This window comes from Alternaria ventricosa (genome assembly GCF_023758065.1).
Source record: "Alternaria ventricosa strain BMP 2768 chromosome Unknown scaffold_18, whole genome shotgun sequence".
Taxonomy (NCBI): Eukaryota; Fungi; Ascomycota; class Dothideomycetes; order Pleosporales; family Pleosporaceae; genus Alternaria; species Alternaria ventricosa.
Genome location: NW_026055698.1, coordinates 218,089 through 236,421, shown reverse-complemented (window position 1 = coordinate 236,421; position 18,333 = coordinate 218,089). Strand labels below are relative to the sequence as shown.

At 52.5% G+C, this 18,333-nt stretch overlaps 8 protein-coding genes across 8 annotated transcripts; 3 read left to right on the top strand and 5 right to left on the bottom strand.

Annotated features, from left to right (window-relative positions):
* Positions 1 to 1,580: 1,580 nt before the first annotated feature.
* On the top strand, positions 1,581 to 2,171 carry J4E93_008775 (uncharacterized protein; the record flags this gene model as incomplete). Its single annotated transcript, XM_049346673.1, has 2 exons — positions 1,581 to 1,945; positions 2,003 to 2,171. 2 exons carry the CDS (start codon positions 1,581 to 1,583, stop codon positions 2,169 to 2,171), a joined length of 534 nt encoding a protein of 177 aa, XP_049196093.1.
* Positions 2,172 to 2,466: 295 nt separating this feature from the next.
* J4E93_008774 (uncharacterized protein) lies at positions 2,467 to 3,140 on the bottom strand (the record flags this gene model as incomplete). The annotated part of the gene is made up of 2 exons (XM_049346672.1): positions 2,467 to 2,996; positions 3,050 to 3,140. The coding sequence occupies 2 exons, from the start codon at positions 3,138 to 3,140 to the stop codon at positions 2,467 to 2,469; spliced, it is 621 nt and encodes a 206-aa protein (XP_049196092.1).
* A 996-nt stretch (positions 3,141 to 4,136) lies between these two features.
* J4E93_008773 (uncharacterized protein) lies at positions 4,137 to 5,532 on the bottom strand (the record flags this gene model as incomplete). Its single annotated transcript, XM_049346671.1, has 3 exons — positions 4,137 to 4,665; positions 4,719 to 5,172; positions 5,337 to 5,532. The coding sequence occupies 3 exons, from the start codon at positions 5,530 to 5,532 to the stop codon at positions 4,137 to 4,139; spliced, it is 1,179 nt and encodes a 392-aa protein (XP_049196091.1).
* Positions 5,533 to 6,728: 1,196 nt separating this feature from the next.
* J4E93_008772 (uncharacterized protein) lies at positions 6,729 to 7,487 on the bottom strand (the record flags this gene model as incomplete). Its single annotated transcript, XM_049346670.1, has 1 exon — positions 6,729 to 7,487. One exon carries the CDS (start codon positions 7,485 to 7,487, stop codon positions 6,729 to 6,731), a length of 759 nt encoding a protein of 252 aa, XP_049196090.1.
* Positions 7,488 to 8,535: 1,048 nt separating this feature from the next.
* On the top strand, positions 8,536 to 9,529 carry J4E93_008771 (uncharacterized protein; the record flags this gene model as incomplete). Its single annotated transcript, XM_049346669.1, has 3 exons — positions 8,536 to 8,813; positions 8,872 to 9,198; positions 9,250 to 9,529. 3 exons carry the CDS (start codon positions 8,536 to 8,538, stop codon positions 9,527 to 9,529), a joined length of 885 nt encoding a protein of 294 aa, XP_049196089.1.
* Positions 9,530 to 9,986: 457 nt separating this feature from the next.
* On the bottom strand, positions 9,987 to 11,841 carry J4E93_008770 (uncharacterized protein; the record flags this gene model as incomplete). The annotated part of the gene is made up of 2 exons (XM_049346668.1): positions 9,987 to 11,187; positions 11,234 to 11,841. 2 exons carry the CDS (start codon positions 11,839 to 11,841, stop codon positions 9,987 to 9,989), a joined length of 1,809 nt encoding a protein of 602 aa, XP_049196088.1.
* Positions 11,842 to 15,527: 3,686 nt separating this feature from the next.
* Positions 15,528 to 16,880, top strand: J4E93_008769 (uncharacterized protein; the record flags this gene model as incomplete). Its single annotated transcript, XM_049346667.1, has 5 exons — positions 15,528 to 15,755; positions 15,804 to 15,895; positions 16,621 to 16,644; positions 16,696 to 16,771; positions 16,833 to 16,880. The coding sequence occupies 5 exons, from the start codon at positions 15,528 to 15,530 to the stop codon at positions 16,878 to 16,880; spliced, it is 468 nt and encodes a 155-aa protein (XP_049196087.1).
* Positions 16,881 to 17,321: 441 nt separating this feature from the next.
* Positions 17,322 to 18,062, bottom strand: J4E93_008768 (uncharacterized protein; the record flags this gene model as incomplete). The annotated part of the gene is made up of 1 exon (XM_049346666.1): positions 17,322 to 18,062. One exon carries the CDS (start codon positions 18,060 to 18,062, stop codon positions 17,322 to 17,324), a length of 741 nt encoding a protein of 246 aa, XP_049196086.1.
* Positions 18,063 to 18,333: the final 271 nt, after the last annotated feature.

The following is an 18,333-nucleotide window of genomic DNA, read 5'->3' as shown; positions in this document are numbered from 1 at the left end:
TGTTGCCGATCATCGACTTTTTCAGGCTTTGTCGCATGGTGAAGAGCGTTTTGTCACCCCCTTAGACATGTTGGACAAGGGCAGGTTGGTGGAAGGGAGAGACGTGTGATGATCGTTGTGCGGAGAACTGCAGGAACAACCGGCAGCTGCCCCACTCGGCAATCACAGTAAGGTCCGATAAGAGCAGCACTGCTCGCGTGCAATAACACCAGCCTGGGCAAAGTACTCCCTTTAGGTCTTTTGGGCCATATTCCGACATACGCACAAGTCGTATCAATTGAAATTGCGGCTAGCTGTATTATCAGCAACCCAAGGTTGGCCAGCGTCGTGAACCCCGCACCGCTCAACTCGCCTTAGCAGGAGATGGCATCTCCCTCAGTCTCGTCGCAAACAACTAATGGATCCTAATTCTATGGGGAACCATCGACCCTACTACAGTGAACTCGGATACTCTGAACGACTGGTGGACCAACGAGCACCTGCCCGAGCGTGTATGCCTCCCGGGCTTCCAACGCGCGCGCCGTTACCGCGCACACAACCCCAGCGATGGTCTGGATGACTATCTAGCCTTGTACGAGACTTCACGCGTCCAAGATCTCGCATCTGCCGAGTATCTGTATGCGCTCAATCACCCGACGAAGAGGACAGTTCAGTTCATGCCATGTCTGGCGCAGATGAGCCGCTTCGCGTGCGAGAGGATCTGGTCGAATCCCTCATCGATCTCGAAACCTGATCATGCGAGCAGCAACCACGGGTGGCTTTTGATGCTGGTGTTTGAGACCTCTAACGCTACCGATGATCCAGTATCTCGTATTGGTGATTGCCTGAGGCGCAAAGAGCATGGCGCCTTAGCGGAAACAACGCATACTCAGATTGCAGAAGTAAATGCAGATATCACAAGAGTAGGAACTACGAGCAAGTCTTACGACAATGTTCACTTAAACGCCTCGAGTGATGGCGATGGCACACAGTCGGCTGATACCTTCATTGCATTGTTCGAGTCTGAGCGCAGTGCTGACGACCCAGGACCTATCCAGTCACCAAGAAGCGAATGGCTTGCATCTCTCACCACCAGCTTGACGACCGCCGGGCTACATATTCAATACCTCAACACCTACGCGCTCCTAGCCTCGCTCGCCAAAAACCAGATCGCGTGCTGACAGCTTGACACGACGTCCGCCTACGCCAGGCTGGCCGCCTAAACTACGCGACACGCTTGCGGTATCGCGCGCCCCAGTTCCAGGCACCCGGCCCAATCGCGCACCACCTCCCCACCAGGGGCGCGCGGATTTGAGTATAGGAAGATGCCAATTTTGGGATTCTGAGGTCTGTGGCTGGCAGGGGTATGCATCCCGTTGTTCCTGAGGCGCAACCGGTGAAGCTGCCAGCCCCACGATAAAGAAGGCTGCGAGGCCCGCATCGTGTGCTTACATCTGCGTCCTCACATCATTTACCACCACGAAAGTAACGGCGTATCTTCCATCAAGATGCCATCCATGAACCTACCCACCAGCTTCGGGCCCTTCTCCGCCCTCCCTCGCGATGCTTCTCCCCGCTTGCGCATCATCCAAAACTGCCAAATGGGCATCGCAGTCCTAGCCGTGGTCGCCGCCTTCTTCACCCTCGTAATCCCATCGGAGCGCAAGCTCTTCACGTTGAGTCTCCTCTACACGCCGCTCTTGACGTCCATAACCACCGTCTACCTCGTCCGCCGAGAACAGAGGCGTGCCGTCGCGGGTACCCTCTCCAAGCAGAGATATATCAAGTACCAGTGTTTTAAGATGGCGGCTGCGATTGGCATGTCAATCATAGGCTTCGTTGGACATATTGCTAGCACACCAGCAAAGGGAGACGCGCACTTTGCTGGAGAGCGGGGACTGTGGATTAGCGGAGTCAAGATCAACACGTGGCAGGGACTGTTGCTTTGGTTAAACTTCTTCAACTGGTAGGTCGTCATTTTCCGATACGACAAGTGTCTGTACTGATCAGAGTGCGTACTTAGGGTCTTCCTGTGGGCTAGCTTGTTCTACTCTTGCTGCATGACTGGCAGACAGCAGGGCTCCATTGCTCTTACTGGCGAGGAGGCACGCATTGGCATCAACCCTGAGGAGGCTGACGACGAGGCTATCGCTCGTGCTCTTCAGGCCGAGGACCCCAACTGGCAAGGATAAAGTGGTGCTATAGAGCCGTGCGCCGATTCGTTTGGTGGACGACGAAAGGTGTAGGCCAATATCACATCGTATATAGGGTGCACTGAACATCAGCCACTTGGCTGTCTTTCACTTTAACAGCCTGCACTATGGCTCGGAGCCAACGTGAAGTGTCGAAAACATTGATCAGATTACGGGGGTCTAGTTCAATATCGCAACCACGCTCCTTCAATTAGCTGATAATGAATACTATATCTACGTATCATCACTATCTACCCTCGCCTATCCCTACCAAGTGACTACATCTACCTCACTCTTATAGCACCAAAGCAGCCCACGCAAGAACCCCAGCAGCGACAACCGGCACCCCAACCGCCCCAGCAGCATCTGTAAACCCCGGCAGACCCGATGCACTCGACGTGGACGAAGGGATTTCAACGCTCACAGTGTCCGTCATCGTATCACTAGCAGTAGGCACAGGTGCATACGGAGGCGCAGCACTGCTCTCCTCACCCTCAGGAGCGGTGCTGCTCGGGGCGGGAACGAAATCCGTGGCCGTACCGCTCGATGGTTGGGGCGCAAGCCAAGTAGTGAGTTCTATGATGCCAGTCTCACTCGCCAAAGGTGCTGACTGAGAAAGCGCGGAGGAGCTCAGGTCGACGGTACCGGTGACACTAGCGAGGCTGGAAGGGATTTGCGTGATGACTGAGATGGTACGCGTAGTCGTGATAGTGGTGAGGGCGGTAGAGCACGAGTCGGCGGAGCTGATGTCGGTAGGATCTACAGGCGGTGGGATCGCAGGGTAGTCTGACTCTGCGTGCACGGAGTCAGGGGCGGGAACCGAATCTGAGGTTGTCAGTTTGGGGATTGATATGATTGGATGGGAGGGGTGTACATACATAGATCTGACTCCGACCTTTTCTTCTCAATGCCTTGTGCAGCGGCAAAGCCGATGGCGATGAAGGCGACGAAAGACAGATGGTACTTCATGTTGAGACTCAGTGAGTTCGATGTACGGAACGTTGGTGGAGTTGCTCGATTGATAAGTCACACGTTCAGGTGGCTTTGGGGGTGTATGAGGAAGTATCAGCAGCCGGCACGGAGGGGTGATGCCGGTTCTTATATTGGGATATCAAACAATCATTTGATTCGTCCTCTCGTGATACCTGCGTGCTACCCATTTCTTACCAGGCAACATCATAACACGGAGTACCAAGCGGGAAGACAATCTCTTTCAGTCAGTAGTCTTCGGTTATCGGCTAGGTATACCACGCGCATGTTTCCTCTCGCAGCATGCTTGTTTCACAGCCGTAAGTACCCATAGCGCTTGTACGAGCGAGTCTGACCAATCGATTTATGCTTGGTTGGCGGCCAAACGAAAGAATAGTTTAGATCAGGGGTATTGCGGTACGTATGCGTTGTTGCACTCCATCCCAATAGTTTGTGTGGAATCTTCCCAAGGCCACACGGGCAAGCAGCCGCCCGTGACACGTGTTGTGTGGTAATATCGTAGAAAGAGCCCCCAATATTATAGCAATTACCCTGATCCGAACAGTTTGTCGTTCAATGAGCGACAGGTCTGAACTCCGGTATTTGTGCGCATTACTTCAGCATCTGCAAAGTCGTGTGGAGGACTGATAAGTGTATGCGCCACCTTCTTATGCCCTTGGAGATGACCATCGTGCGCTCAAGCGACACAAAGACGCTGTGTGACATGAGAAGCCTGCATGCAGCCTCGCACCTCTCACATGACGACCAAGGGGCGTACGTAACGGCGATTTGCTGAGGCGATGCCATTTGCTTCAAAAGCAGTAGCGTCACTGATCTCATCACCCTTCCCTCCGGTAGGGCAATAGTCGCGGACCGCGTTGAGCGGGCTCGGTGCGATTCGTAGTCGGCAACAAGACGTAGCACTAGCGTCATGAGGATTGTGCCCCTGGTCTAAGTAGTTGCTAGGTGATGAATGTAGCGATTCGCAAGAATGGTTCAACCAGCTTCCGACATGTTTGCTCGAGTAGGAAGATGTACTGCCGCCGGCATGGGGATGTTTGGTCCTCCATCCAGACTTCTGGTCCTGCTCGGCACCTTGCTCTCCTGACGACAGTTCTCTTGGTGGTTTCTCGTGTTGTGCTTTGCTTCAGAGCTGCGATTATCGCTGCCGATCATATCAGGCTCCTTCTCCGCCCTAGGTTTCCAAGACGGCAGTTCGTAGTCAGGCACGGACGTGCTACCTGTAGAAGAATCTCCCGGTTTTCGCATGCGAACATCTTCTTGGGAGAACGAGATATGATCGCTGCCGAACAAACCGCGAATGAGCGAGCGTCGTTGCTGTGGTACTTCCGCAAACAGATCGGCATTAAACATGTCTTCACCGGGCGAAGACGAGAAAGTCAAGAGTCGTGAAGGGTCATTACCAGGGTTCGGGCTGCCTAGGGCTATGGTCTTGATGAGGTGAGCCATGGACATTTCTATGTTGAGCTTGACCAGGTATGCAAGAGGATGGAACATAGCGTAGCTGTATAAGTTAGTCGCGTTGAGCGAGGGTGCACTTGAGTAAGCCAAACTCACACAAATCCATTGGGGATGCTCATCGCGCCAATAATCAAGACGTCCAACAAGAGAGAGACGACAATGATGCGCTTGTTGAAACGGACCAGGCGATTGTATTTGCTCAAGCCGTTCTTAACCAGATCCGCATTGACGACGCGGATGAAGTACCAATTGAGGTATCCATCGAGGAGAAGAAATAAAACTTTCTCGGTGCGATCCCAAATAGCGTTAATTCGAACCCAACTGCGTCCATTAGTGGGCGTACTCGTGAAAACCGGATTGCAGGCGTACTTTGAGCTTATTTGCAGCCGCGCAGGTATCCAGATGATGAACACGCTGATATTGATCAAGGTCACATAGATTGCGGCGCCTGCGACGAGGCGCCGGCCTTTGACCCGGTCCCCAAGGATGATACGAATGCGATTGATGATAACCTGAGGCAGTAACTGAATTTGAAAAACCCAGCAAAGCACTGCTGATGTCAGCCAAGTACAGATGCCAAGGCTACGGTATACTTGCGGACAGAGAAGAAGAAGTAAAAGCTAGGTTTTATAATCCTCAACAGATAAAGCAGACATTCGATGGCGAGAGCTACCGAAGCCGCGATTTCCAGCCAAACCATCCAAATATAGATACTGGTCCTTGGGCGCCGACATGCTTTCGTCTGCCTGATGGCGATGAAGCCTGCGGTTATGGCGAAGAAGATGGTCAGACCGAACGCTGCAGCCGCTACGGCTATGTCTGCGCGAGTCACACGTATAGGGCGGTAGTTGTCGCGAACAAACGGACCCCAAGCACCGAAACCTTGGGGTGGAGCGATCTCTTCGCCCATGGGAAGTCCTAAGAGGCATTCGTTGCGGATGTCGTGGGATGCATAGCGAGATATGAGGTAGAGCCTACCAAGGCTATTAAGAAAATTTCGTTGTTTGAAGCGGCCCGTGGCTTGCACTATTGGGGGATCGCGGAGCCGATGGCGCTACCCCACAAAGTTCAGGATGTAAAGATCCGGTAACGACAAGGGACCGTTGACGCGCGTGCATGATAGGCGTTCCATCGGAATGACACCTGAGCTCTGCACATCACGATACACCTCGATGCGAACACTTCTTACAACGGAATTGGATCGCTTGAGATGCCTCAAGCAAAACAACGGTCGATGATGACGTCGGTCGTATCTTGGATGGCTGTCGGGATCTTAGGCCGCATATGCTGATTGGGCGAGTTGCGAATTAGATGTGATGATGGCTGCGGTTTGCTTCTCCTCAGCAGCAGCCAACATTGTCTTTGCTGCAAGCTGAGTGCTGATCGCGATGGTTATGACTCTCTGGTCACCGCATGGTTTAGGGTAGCGGATCTCGGTGGTTTTCAGTGGTAGTGCCTCCGGCCGAGCGCACTTGCCAATTCTCCAGGTTCATCGTCATTACGTGAGAAAGACGTTGCCGTACATCACGGTATCGGAAGATTGTTAGGGCGGAAAGCTCTGACAGCGTATTCGCTTGTAGTTGTAAGATGGGTATATCTACGGCAAGAATGTCCGACGTTGTGCTGATGGATTTGGCGGCGGTGACTGATGTGAGTGGGTTGTGACGTATGAAGATCGGCGCCGCTCACTTAGCTCGTCTTACATAATCTCCTAAATGGGCTGACAGGGCTCCGCTCAATTCCGTCGACAGATATCCCCACACTATACATAGGTCTCGCTCAAACAATGGCGCAACGTAGCGCCGGAGATTTTCGACCCGGAAGACACGATGAGAACATCTGCTGATACGCTAGTACGACTTGGTACGCAGAATGAGAAGACGTCAACTGAAGCTACACCAGGCCGAGTATAATAGATTCGCGAACACCTGTCGATTTTGGTGATGGCTCAATGAGCTAACTATTCAAAACTAGAGTCTGGATGCTTTCCATTGTTGGACCCTGCTACATACAATAAGATCTCCTCAGTGCTATCATTACGTGGCTCGTTTGCTTCTGGATCATCGACACCTTCAGAACTTCCCCTATGTGCCCCGCTTGCTATATTCAACGAAGCCTGAACAAACGATCCCCGAAGGCGCCGTACATAAGGTGGTCCTGAATCATGGGCGAGTCATTGAACACATCCAACAAATCGCAAATCTGTTCCATAGTCGGACTCTCGGATAGCACATGGTACCAAATCTGATCCCGAATCTCATATGGTATGGATTCGAGGGTCAGACGCCGAACATGATCGCTCGAGCTTCCATTCTGGCTGTTCTGGGAGTGTTGGCGTTCGTAAATCGGTGTACAAGAACAGTGTATTTCCTGCGCCCTAAAGTCAACCCGAGGGAAGCCTCCGCTTGATGCGACTCCTGATCGCAGGACCTCGAGTTGAAGTGCTTGACCTGAGGAGAGAAATTGTTCTACTGTAAGACTGCGGGCTGGGTAAAATAGCCGCAGAGTGTAGAACCGCGTCATTTCCATGAAGTCTGGTGGTGCTCGTACTTCGTAAACGTATGGCCCCGGGCCCGGCTGTGTGACTGAGATACGAAGGCGGGCCGCATGCCCGTACTGTTTGACAGGCAAGGGGCGAAAGCAAGTGTTTTTGACGATATGTTGGAGACGCGCGTTGTAGTATTTAGCCCATTCGTACTCGAAGTCGGAGGCAACTTTCTTGCACGACAGAAGGAGACCGGCGTATAGTGCGAGGTTACCTGGACCAGGTGTTTTGGGAGCGGCGGCAAGAACGTATCCGTAGATCTTGACTTGGAGCTCGGCGGGAAGTGCCAAGAAGCCGTCGGGCTGGGTTGTGGCGGCCATAGTGAGTAGGCGGGAGGTATACGATATGTGTTGAGGTGTTTGTTGTAGGCTGATAGTACGGTCTTCTGTGTCCCGCAGTCGATAGAGCACGGAATATATATGCGAGGTGGTAGCCATAGGCAGCCGTGTGTGCACCCGCATATTCACTACCTGCATAACGCAGTAACGATCCGACTACTTCCTTATACCCATCTTTCAATCGGATCTACAGTCTTCTTAACGCAGTAACGATTCCGTCACACATTCTTCATAGAGCTCACAGGCATTAATACCACTCACTGTAGTGTTTTTCTTAAGCTTCTCAAGTCATTTAGTGTAGAGTATCGTTAGAAAACAGGACTGACGACAGTAGAGACAGTCATGGTGGAAACGAATAGACAGCAAAGGAGTGAAGAAAGATCCCGAGAAATGCGCGATGATTCGGAGCATACACTCTTCCCAAACGAGAGTTATCGTAGACCGTGGTTGAGTATGGAGACGGTCATTCCGCCGAACGGGTCTGGCAAACCACTGTTATCTACACACCAATCCACTAATACAAACATCTTATATCCCACGCGAAGACACTTAAAGCTCGAGCGCGAAGCCTGTAAGGTGCATCGTAGATAACGGACTCGGGCAGCATACCGAGGGTCTACAACCCGGATCGGCATCCGTAAGAAAGAGTGGAGAAAGCTTATGCACGGCATGCGCTCTATCTTCCAGACTCGTATAGCGTGATCCTAGCTACCCGCAGCACGGGACCAAGCGAACGCAGAATACACCAGTAGGATTGGCTTAATCTTCGCCCATGTAGAAGGCGGAGAGACAGTGAAAGGTTAACGGTTTTCCCAAGTTGCGATTTCGTGGATGAGCCGTTCTTGCACCGCGCTCTCACTGGTCGTCATATGAGCTAGATAGTGGGCCGGCATTTTCACTCCTTAGTTCGCCACCGATGCTTAGTACACATTAATCTCTCTTACCTGAGTTGCGATAGAGCTTCCAACTACGCAATCCTGGGATTAAACCACCGCGTTGTTCGTTTTCGATTTCATTCTTCTGACTCGAAATGGCGCCACAGACGTCAATACCACTAGCTGCGAACGTACTCGGGACCATTGGAACAGTATGTTGGTGCGTCCAATTACTACCACAAATATACCGGAACTGGAGAACCAAGAAAACAGATGGACTGCCGGAGTCCATGATGCTGCTGTGGTCAATTAGTGGAGTACCCTTCGGAGTGTACGCGATAGCGCAGCAATTTACCATTGCTCTTATCGTTCAACCACAGTGCTTCTGTGTGCTGTGTGGTGTTAGTTGGGCGCAATGTCTCATATACAGCCGGTGAGCCCAACGAACAAACCGCATTGCCGGTCAATACAGGATAGCTAACCGAGATTAGGAAGTGGCGGACCTGGACCGCATCCCTCCTGCTCTTCGCTCTCCTCGCCGTTTTTGCAGGAGTAGAAGTCGGCCTTGTCTACGCTGTTCGACAACCATACTCCGACGGGCTAGAGTGGCCAGTGTTGTTGATCGGCATCGTCGCCTTTCTCACTCTCATTTCAGGCTACATGCCCATTCCGTTTGAGCTACTCAAGAGAAGGGGTCGTGTTGTAGGCATCGATTTCATCTTCTTGGCCATCGATTGGAACGGCGCATTCTTCTCGCTGATGGCTCTCGTGGCCCAGAACGAGTTTGACGTGCTCTTTGGGACGATGTACGCATTATGGTATGTATCGTGGTAATCATGTTATCAGTGTCCAAGACTAACGATACTTAGCTGTGCCATCGAAATGAGCATGGTCGCCTCACACTGGATCTGGCTGTTCCGAACTCGTGGGATCCGTGGGCGCGCGAAAGAAGCTGGTGTGAAGTTCGATGAGTTTGAGGAAGCAATCGCCTGGCAGGCTAAGGGTATTGATATCGAGAAGAAGATCTTGCGCTTCTTTTCGAAAAATAGCATTCTCGAAGAGGGTATACACACAGATGGGACTGGCGCGGACACCCCTGTGAACCCGGAGGAAATAACCCCAAAGACAGTACCGAACGCGGTTGTATAATAACACGAGGGCGATGAGACAAACTTGCATTTGTCTACAAGAGATATTGGTTGAATTTGGTGGATGCAATCCCTTTGTTTCGCGTGTGGCCGAAATGCTCTCGGCGCAAACCTAGCTTGGCCGCTGGATCGGCCTGATGTTCTTTGGTCAGCCTGTGGCGTTCGCAGTATGAAGGTACATGCGCTCTGCGTCATAAGAGTGATTGCGCTGTCGCACCGGTAGTCGCGTCATATTGATGTCAAAGATACAGGAGGATTTTGGTGTTTGTGGTGTCTGGATAGGAAGTCGCGCAGCAACGGCAACAGCAGGGCAGATCCGATTATGTAACAGCCAGCACAGATCACAAGGCGGGGTATCGCCATCCATCACCAACATATTCACAAGACACAATCAATTCATGAACATTAAGATATCATTATGCCGTATCGCCTGTATTGCTAAGAAACACGAGCGAAGCTCAAGCGCCTCCGGCGCTGCGCGCACTCTGCCTGCGGTGCATCGCGTACCTGTTCTCGCCACCCGGAACACCGCGCACCACACTACCCCTGCGAGAATTGGGCATCGAGCCGCCCTGCTGCGCGAATGAGTTTGCGCGAGAACCGTACATGCCTGGAAGGCTGCTGACGCGGCGACCACCAGTCTCGTCACGAGCTGCACTAAGTTGCTGTGCGAAGGGACTGCGCTTCCTGAGTTCGGGACCCTTCCAGTAGATGACGTAGACCGAAACTACGAGAAGAAGAGATATCGCGAAGAGGATCGTGGACGCGTACGCGAGATGGTTTTCTCCGCCAATGTTTGAGAAGAAAGGCGTGGCGGGGAGTGTAAGAACACCGGCGAGGAAGTCACGAGCCCAACCGTTGCCACCAGTCGCGGAAGCTGAGTAAGGACCGTACGCGCAGATCATGTAGTCGATGGTGGCCATGTAAATGGCGTAGTTGGCGATACCAATGATTGCTGATCCAATCAGAGATCCTATCCAGTGGATTGGTGGGCCAGTGCTTGTCCAAGCGAAGATGATGAGACCGATAGGAAGGCACGGCGCGGTGTACAGCAACCACCAAAGACGCGCCTCGTATTGAGACTTCTCATCATCGGGGTGGTCGCGACGGAGGCGCTCGTTGCGCTTGATAGCCGGGAAGAACGAGAACCATGCGATAAAGTAGCCGATACCGATAGCGATGAAGGTCAGTCCAATAGCGTAGGCGGAGAAGTTCCATTGCTCGTATACGAGTGCGTATGACTGCAGGAACATGAAGATGATGGCATCGGAGAAACCGGAGAGCAGAGAGAGAACGAGCACGATGGGTTCCGTGACGAACATGCGGAAGGGACGAACCCAGGTAACGAGAATCTCGTGGACACTGAAACGTTCCTTGAACGTCTTGAGCTCGTTGGGTCCCCAGATGTTGTTGGGCTTGCCGTTCTTCTCGCCTTCTGTACGGCGCTTCTTAGCGATGCGGTCCATGAGGACGGTGGTACGGGTTTCGGGAACGAAGATGGCGTGGGCGATTTGGACGGCTCCACCGAAGATCAACTGAATCCAGATGTTCCACCTCCAGGCAAGGAATTGTTCGACGAAGCCACCCACGATGGGTCCGAGGACCGAGCCGCCGACGGAGGAGAAGACGATGAACGCGACGGCGTATTGTTGGTTGTCACTAACACTGTTAGTATGAAATTCGAATGAAGGCGCAAAGTACTTACGGTTCCCACATATCCGCGACCATGGCGAGGGTGACTGAACCACCCGCAGTAGAGAGACCACCGAGGGCACGGAATCCAAGGATGGTGCCGAAGTTGGGCGCAATGCCCACGGGAATTTGCCAAATGTTGACAAAGAAGAGACTGAGCTGGAGGATGGGCCATCGTCCGAGCTCTTCACTCCAGGGAGCCCAGAGCTCACAACCGAACGCGTACGTGATGAGGAAGATGGCTGCACCCAGACGCGCTGCCTGCTTGCTGACGCCAAATTCTTCAGAAATGCCCCCGACGGCGTTGCTGTACAGCGAGGTGTTGAAGTTCATGCTGACCTGCACCATGAAGACGATGCTGAGAATAGTCCATTTCTTCCATGTTGGAAAGCAAAATCCGAGTTCGTCGTAGCAGTCTTCCTCAGTGATTTCGTAGCGATCGTAGGTGCCGTACTTTTCGTAGTGTTCTTTGTCGGCGGCGGTGATCGCGTGATCGGCCGGGTTCTCAGTGTGGTGAAGGTCACCGTCGGAAGCGCTCTTCTTCTCAGCGTCACCAGCTTCGTTCTTGTTGACGGTGTCCATATCGTGGATTTCGGGCTTACGCTCTGCTGCAGACGCCATGTTGTCGACAGCAATGCGCTTGGGCGGGTTGTTGGTTGAAAGTAGTCAACCCGGGAACCAGTTGCGGGGACTGGGTCGAAGAATCTGGGGTAAGGTGAGAAAACCCAGACGTCACGCAGGCGGAAGAAGCAACTTATAAGACGCGCAGTGAATCCAGAGGCGCGGGTGCACGCTCCAAAGAGCCCAATGCATACTGTGCGCATCACAAGGCACGCGCTCGAATCCTCGAAACGTCATATTACAGCTTCGACGGCTGACAGGGCTTGAGCGCTATTGCGCGTTGGTGCTAGAGGCCGTTGGACACTGGCCCCGGGACCTCTCAGACCAGGCGATGTAGCATTAAATATGGGTCGAAACTTAAGTGCGCATCGACCGAAGCGGAGGTAGTATTGGCTTTGGACAGACGCGCGGGACGCCTTGCCATCTCCTCACTGTCGGGTGTACACCGAGTAATTGGTAGAAGGTGTGCTACGTCATCCTTGACTGCATTGCGAGTCTTATCTTCGCACGATGCCCACACCACAGATGGATTCGCAACACCCGCTCTTGGCTTTTAAGCCTCCAACACAAGGCATCCGCCCGCCCTCTAAGCATCGAAAGAAGGCAGACCAAGCTGCGCCGATCGCCCGCGCCAAGCTGCGCCACGCGTCTTAGCCTTGTTTATCGAAGTTAAGAATGCGACCCGTGACGTCAGCTCGGCTACCGTCTTGAACGCCTGGCGCCTCGCCCCCATGGCACACCGGCGCACGATTCACTCCTCCGCGGAATCTCCACTATCGATTTCTCGATCCACCTCCGACCTGCCCCGACATTTGCACGTGGGGCGTGCAACTTGCTGACTTCTAGATGGTCTGCCACGCGAAAACACGTTATAGTGGCGGTCGGCTTTCCGTTTTCGGGTGCTCCGACATCTCCGACCGGCCCACGCGTGCTTCGAGACGCGTTGTGGGTAGGATGAGGCTCAAAATTTGCACATGGACACGCTTGGTAGCGTACGTGAGGAGCGAGAAATTTTACGGCCCGATGGTTCGAGATGGCAAAGTCGGTGTCCGACTGAGCATCCCGGTACGCGCGCTTGACCCATCGGAGGTGGAGTAGGGTGATATTCGTAGCCTGTTGAGTAAACACGTCACCGGATCATTCAGCATTTGAGAATGTGCCGATGCACCTGATCTTGAGATCATGGTTGAGTTGGTACCGAAGAAATTGTACGGAAGCGAACAAACCAAGCCGGCTCTACCGCGACTTGGGTATTTGATAGCATTACTGATCCTGATCAAGCTCACGTCGCGCCCGTGAGACTCCAAACGATCTAGTGTGCATAGATCACTGCATTTTCCGACTACCGGCATGCGACCCTTTGAAACTACCGCGTCGCGACCGAACTAGTTCCCTGAAATGTCATTATACACTCTCAGCCAGGTCGCAAATATTATTCACTGTCCATTCCAGGTCGGATCCATCACCTTTGTGAAGTTCTTCCAGATCCGGTGATCTGCCGCCGGCTCGTCTGTCGCCCAATCTGGATCGTTTTCCAGTTGTTGAAGAATTTCTTGCTGCATTCTTTTTCTCTTTTCCCCACCTTCGTTCCAATCTTTTGAGATCTTTGTGTAGACCTCGCTCAATTCCTGTCTCTTTATCATCAACATATTGTACCTGTCCTTGAATACTCCTCGCAGTTCTGTAGGCAGTATATCGAAGAGATCATCCCCTGCTCGAGCGCAGCCATGTGACGTGGTCGCTGCATGTATCGTCCATTCGCCAGCCTTTGTAAATTTCACCGAGCATTCGGGCTTCGGGCATTCGAAAGCATTGCTTTTCCCGTTATCGAAGTGATGTCGGTCCAAGGCTTCTATGACGAGAGGCCAAAACGCGCGTTCTTGGAAGATGATCCTATCCAAAACAAAGCTGTCTTTCTCGAACTGCCCGACTAGACCGCGAAATAGCCGTCCAGGCACTAGTACTGTGTTATTACGCGTTGTCGCATCAAGATATTCCCAGCCTCTATCTCCAAGAGGCCGAAAGTATACATTCCTCCACTGCGGCTTCTCCCTATAGCTGTACAAATCGGTCTTCCAATTCTCACCTTCCCCTCGCGTCTGCATGATGACTGCCTCAGCGACGATGTCTTTTGGAGAAGCTCGTAACAATACTTCCAGGCACAGTGGCACCTTCTCGACTTCCTCCATGACGTCGCAGAGCATCAAATTCTGATTGAACACTACCCTCTTAGCTGCGGGGCATCTCTTCTTCAATGTAGACCAAAATCCAGCCACAATGTCTTGTTGCACGTCTTCTAGACGAAATGATGCCTTTGCTTCTTGTTTCGGCCAAAGCCAGTAGTGCAGGCAGCTGTACTCAATCTCTACGTTCTGTACATAGGCAAGGAACGTAAGGTCGAGACAAGTACGACCAGGATAACCGCCTCCAATAATCCAATGACCACTCAGGAGGAAAGAGGCATCGGGATGTCCCCAGAATAGCTTTGATGACTCAATGCGTAGCATGGATGACGTTCGCATGAGCTGCCAAAGGGTTGGTATCGAACAACATGAGAGGATACGGAGCTGAAGTTCGGTGGGGAGCCTTTGGAATGAAGAGAACCCGGTAGGCGATGGTTGCGACGTACTGTTGCCGTCACGATGCCTCACATACGCAGAGAAGAAGACACGTTTTTCGCCATCCCAGTTCATTCCTAGGTCCCAATCGAGTGGCTGCGTCCATGGAGGTCGAGGGAGTAGGTTAAGCAGATTGCCAACACTTGATTGATGCATTGTGGCAGGTCTAGGGCGAAGGCTACGAGGCGCGGGGTTCTCTGGTGGTAGTCGCTGCCTACCTGTAGGCGATGGCGGGGGCCAATGAGAGCTCAGAGGCCTTAGCGCCGATCACCCGCGGGGTTGTCGTTGGGCCATCCGATGCCATGCTCTGAACTTCAACATTGATCAGACGCACTCTCTATACTCGAATTACCTTGGAATCGCCACGACTGCTGGATGATGCACTAAGTGTCGTTTCTCCAAAGGTCTTCATGGAGCACACGTTTGGGTAGGTCACCGGGTATCGCGTCTTCGTAGGACTTCCGATTTGAGGTGAACGCAGGGCTGGCATACAGGCGGGCCGTCCAGGTGATATCGGGTTAACATGCGACTCGGTTTACGAGAGAGACACGCTTGTAGGATGAGGTTTAGCTTCCTTCAGCTTCGCCACAGTAGGCCAAAGGGAAGAAAAGCTGGGTGTCACGAACATCTGATGCAATATCTGGGAGGGCTAGCGGAGGCCTGTCTGGGCATTTCCTAACCTCGAACGATTATATTGATATAGTGCCCCACATCAGGAGTCCCTATGACAATCACCGATAAGTGAAAATGACAGGCCAACACACGTTATTAACCAGCTTTCTCGCGGCGTCGATTGCGCGAAAGCACGTGCAATTGACTGACTTCTCATACGTGACACAGGAGTCGTGCATAGGCCTCGGCTTCACTAACGATTGGAATGTTGGCAAACGGGCAATCACTTGTTGGCTCTGGAATTAGCCTGCCTTTACCTTCTACTCTTCTCAACACATGAACCTACGCTCCCGTTGCGATCCTTACCTCTTACTTCTTCCTGCACCAACAAGTCAAATCAACTCCTTCCCAATTCGACTCATCACTTCGTCCTCCTACAGCAATCTTTCACCCGCCATGCGTCTCCTCATCCTCTTTCTGACGCTGCTTTCGGTTGCAGCAGGCTTCACTTTGCAAAAGACCGATGGCACCACGATCGAGCTCGGCGATGAGCCTATGGTCATCGACGGCAGCGACGTGATCATGCCTCAGGACATCTTCGCTAGCGCGTCCCGCGTCAAGCTCGACGGCATCTCCGAGGCTACCGACGTCAGCACTGCAGGCACTGGCAATCCTCCGGCTGCTGTACGTGCACACCATCATCTGTTGCTCATTTTCCTAACTGCCATCTAGGTATACCTCTACCAAGAACTCTACAGGCAAGGCAGGCGAGGTAGTGCCTACCTATGCTCTACAGGGATGAACGGTTGCCTAGCGGACGGCGCGTGAGTGTACTGAGCTAGTCTACTTCACCATGACTAACATATCTAAGCTCTGAGCCATGGGCGTCTTCGCTCACTCTACAAGCATGTCCCGATGGCTCACCGAACGCGGGCAGGACTTTCGCATGTTTCTTCTTCTCGTAGGTCTTATCTAGCAACCTCATCTGCGGTACGGGGGTAACGTTAGCTAGCACACCGACCTGCGACTATACTTCTAGGTTCCTTTGGACGCGCACGTCTATCGACGATCTCAGGAAGACGACGCCGAAATTCGATGTGAGTACCAATGGGTCTGGACGTCGTGGAAGAAGCGTCTCTTTACTGACCATGATGAACAGGAAACGATTAAGTCTATGCAGTGCTTCTGGGATAGGGATGCTCACGTCGCTGGAGTTGATGCTCGTTCTGAGCGCCACTCCGACATCAGCACCGCAGACATCGGCACCGCAGACACCCGCGCCGCAGACGTGTACTTGGTATGGCGCATCATAGTCCCTTTGATCAACTCGCTGATATCCATTTAGCTTGCCCTATTTGAACAACCCGATTACCAAGGTAGCAGAAGTGTCGCCTACTCCTGCCACCAGGGCGATAGTGGCTGTAGGGTAATCAGGGAGTAAGCGCACCAGACTCCACCATGTACATTTGCTGATACATTGTAGGGACAACCCTTGGGCTTCCTCGGTCATTTTAACTCCGTGTCCCGACGGCTATAACAATAGGGACAGGCCTTTTACCTGCAAATTATACGAGTAGGTCTCATCAAGCAGGCTCACAAGTGATACAAGGCTGACCCAAGCTAGGAATTCCAAATGCCAAGGTAACCCGTCGTACTCGGCCCGCGAATCCATTGCAAATCTTGCTACTATCGGATTGGATGTGAGTGCTCTAGATATTTGGCCCTTTTGGCAAGGACATCTAGACTAACGGCAATGGACAGAACAAGATCAAGTCTGTCGACTGCTACTTCGACACGCTGCACGGTTAGTACGCGGCGTATCGAGCTTGGTCTTTCTCGGCCTCAGGCCCCCAGGCGTTCTCTCATATGAATGCCAAAACGACACGGGCATGCACTGCAGAGTGCGTAGGCACTCGCCACTAGGAAAGATGAAATGAGATTCCTAATGATACATAATTTGTCTTCAAGCTCAGACTTTAAACATCGTATTATTCGCAATCAAGGGCCTACACACTGGTTGGTACTGAATCGCGCCGACAAAAGACAGGGATCTTATTGTATCACGCCTTCACCTTCACCCAGCTTCACGTCGACCTCAATAACCCACATCTGCGTTGGTTGTATTGTGACGCACATCAATGTATACCCCAGCCCTCACCATTACACCCATTGCTGTTGCGAATTCGTAATCGCATGCAGCAAAAAGCCCATCGATAATTACTTTATCGTGCCATGTCCGTGCATTTGCTCTCATGCCTGCGGCTTCAACACCCATATCGGACCATGCTCATCCTCGATATCGACATCGAGTTTTTTGGAAGTCGTCGATCCGTGCAGCGCCAAGAAAGCACATGCAAAGTCATGGATCAACACCTTCAAGCCCTCCAATTCTGCACGACGACCCTCCCACACGCTGAATCGAACCTTGGTCAGATGGCCACAGTTGGACAAGCCATGTAGACGCAGGCGCTCGGAGATCTCAGTACCAGTGCTAGGTCTACCTCTGAACAGGCCTTCTTCCTCCCATTCGTAAAGATGGTCTGGTAGTATGTGGAACACAACTGTCTTTAGCGCGGTGCACACCTTGATCAAAGGTACAGCTTTGCTAAAATCACAGAAGTCTCCTAAATTCGCAAACTCAACATGTTTCAACCACTGTAGTCCCTCATTGGCTTTTCCGAACTGTGATAGGAAAGCTTCAAGCACTGGTGAGTCGTCGCTGTTGTGCATAACAATTGTTTGGTATCGTAGGTAGAGTCGGGAAGCGATGATGCGCTCGAGCTTGTTAGTGAAGCAAATCGCTGGGAAAGACTTCTTAAGTGCATTGCCGAGAATTCCGGAATAAACGTAGAGTTCGTCGCAGAGATGGCCGCCCGCGAACATGGCGTGCTTGTATATAAGCTCCTTAACTTCGAGGGGAAGAGCGACGAAGTTGAACGGCTTGTCATCTGGAGTAGCTTGACAGACAGCGGCGGAGCTGGGGAGCGACATATTGACGGCAAAGCTTGTGGTATCGGATTGTGCGAAAATGTGTTGGAGTAGGCGCCGTCCAGCTCGACGGGTTTCGTGAGTAGGTAAGCGTTGAAGTGGGACCCGGGCTGCCTAAAAGCTGGATGATAGCGAGAGAAAGTCGTAACACGAAGACTCTTGAGCGCTAGTCGTGACCCGGAGGTGGAAGAGCGCAACCAGGGACTTGGCTGGAGGCACTGCGGTCTGCCGTGCAATAACCGCGAGCTGCAATGATGGCGGTGTTGGAAGACGC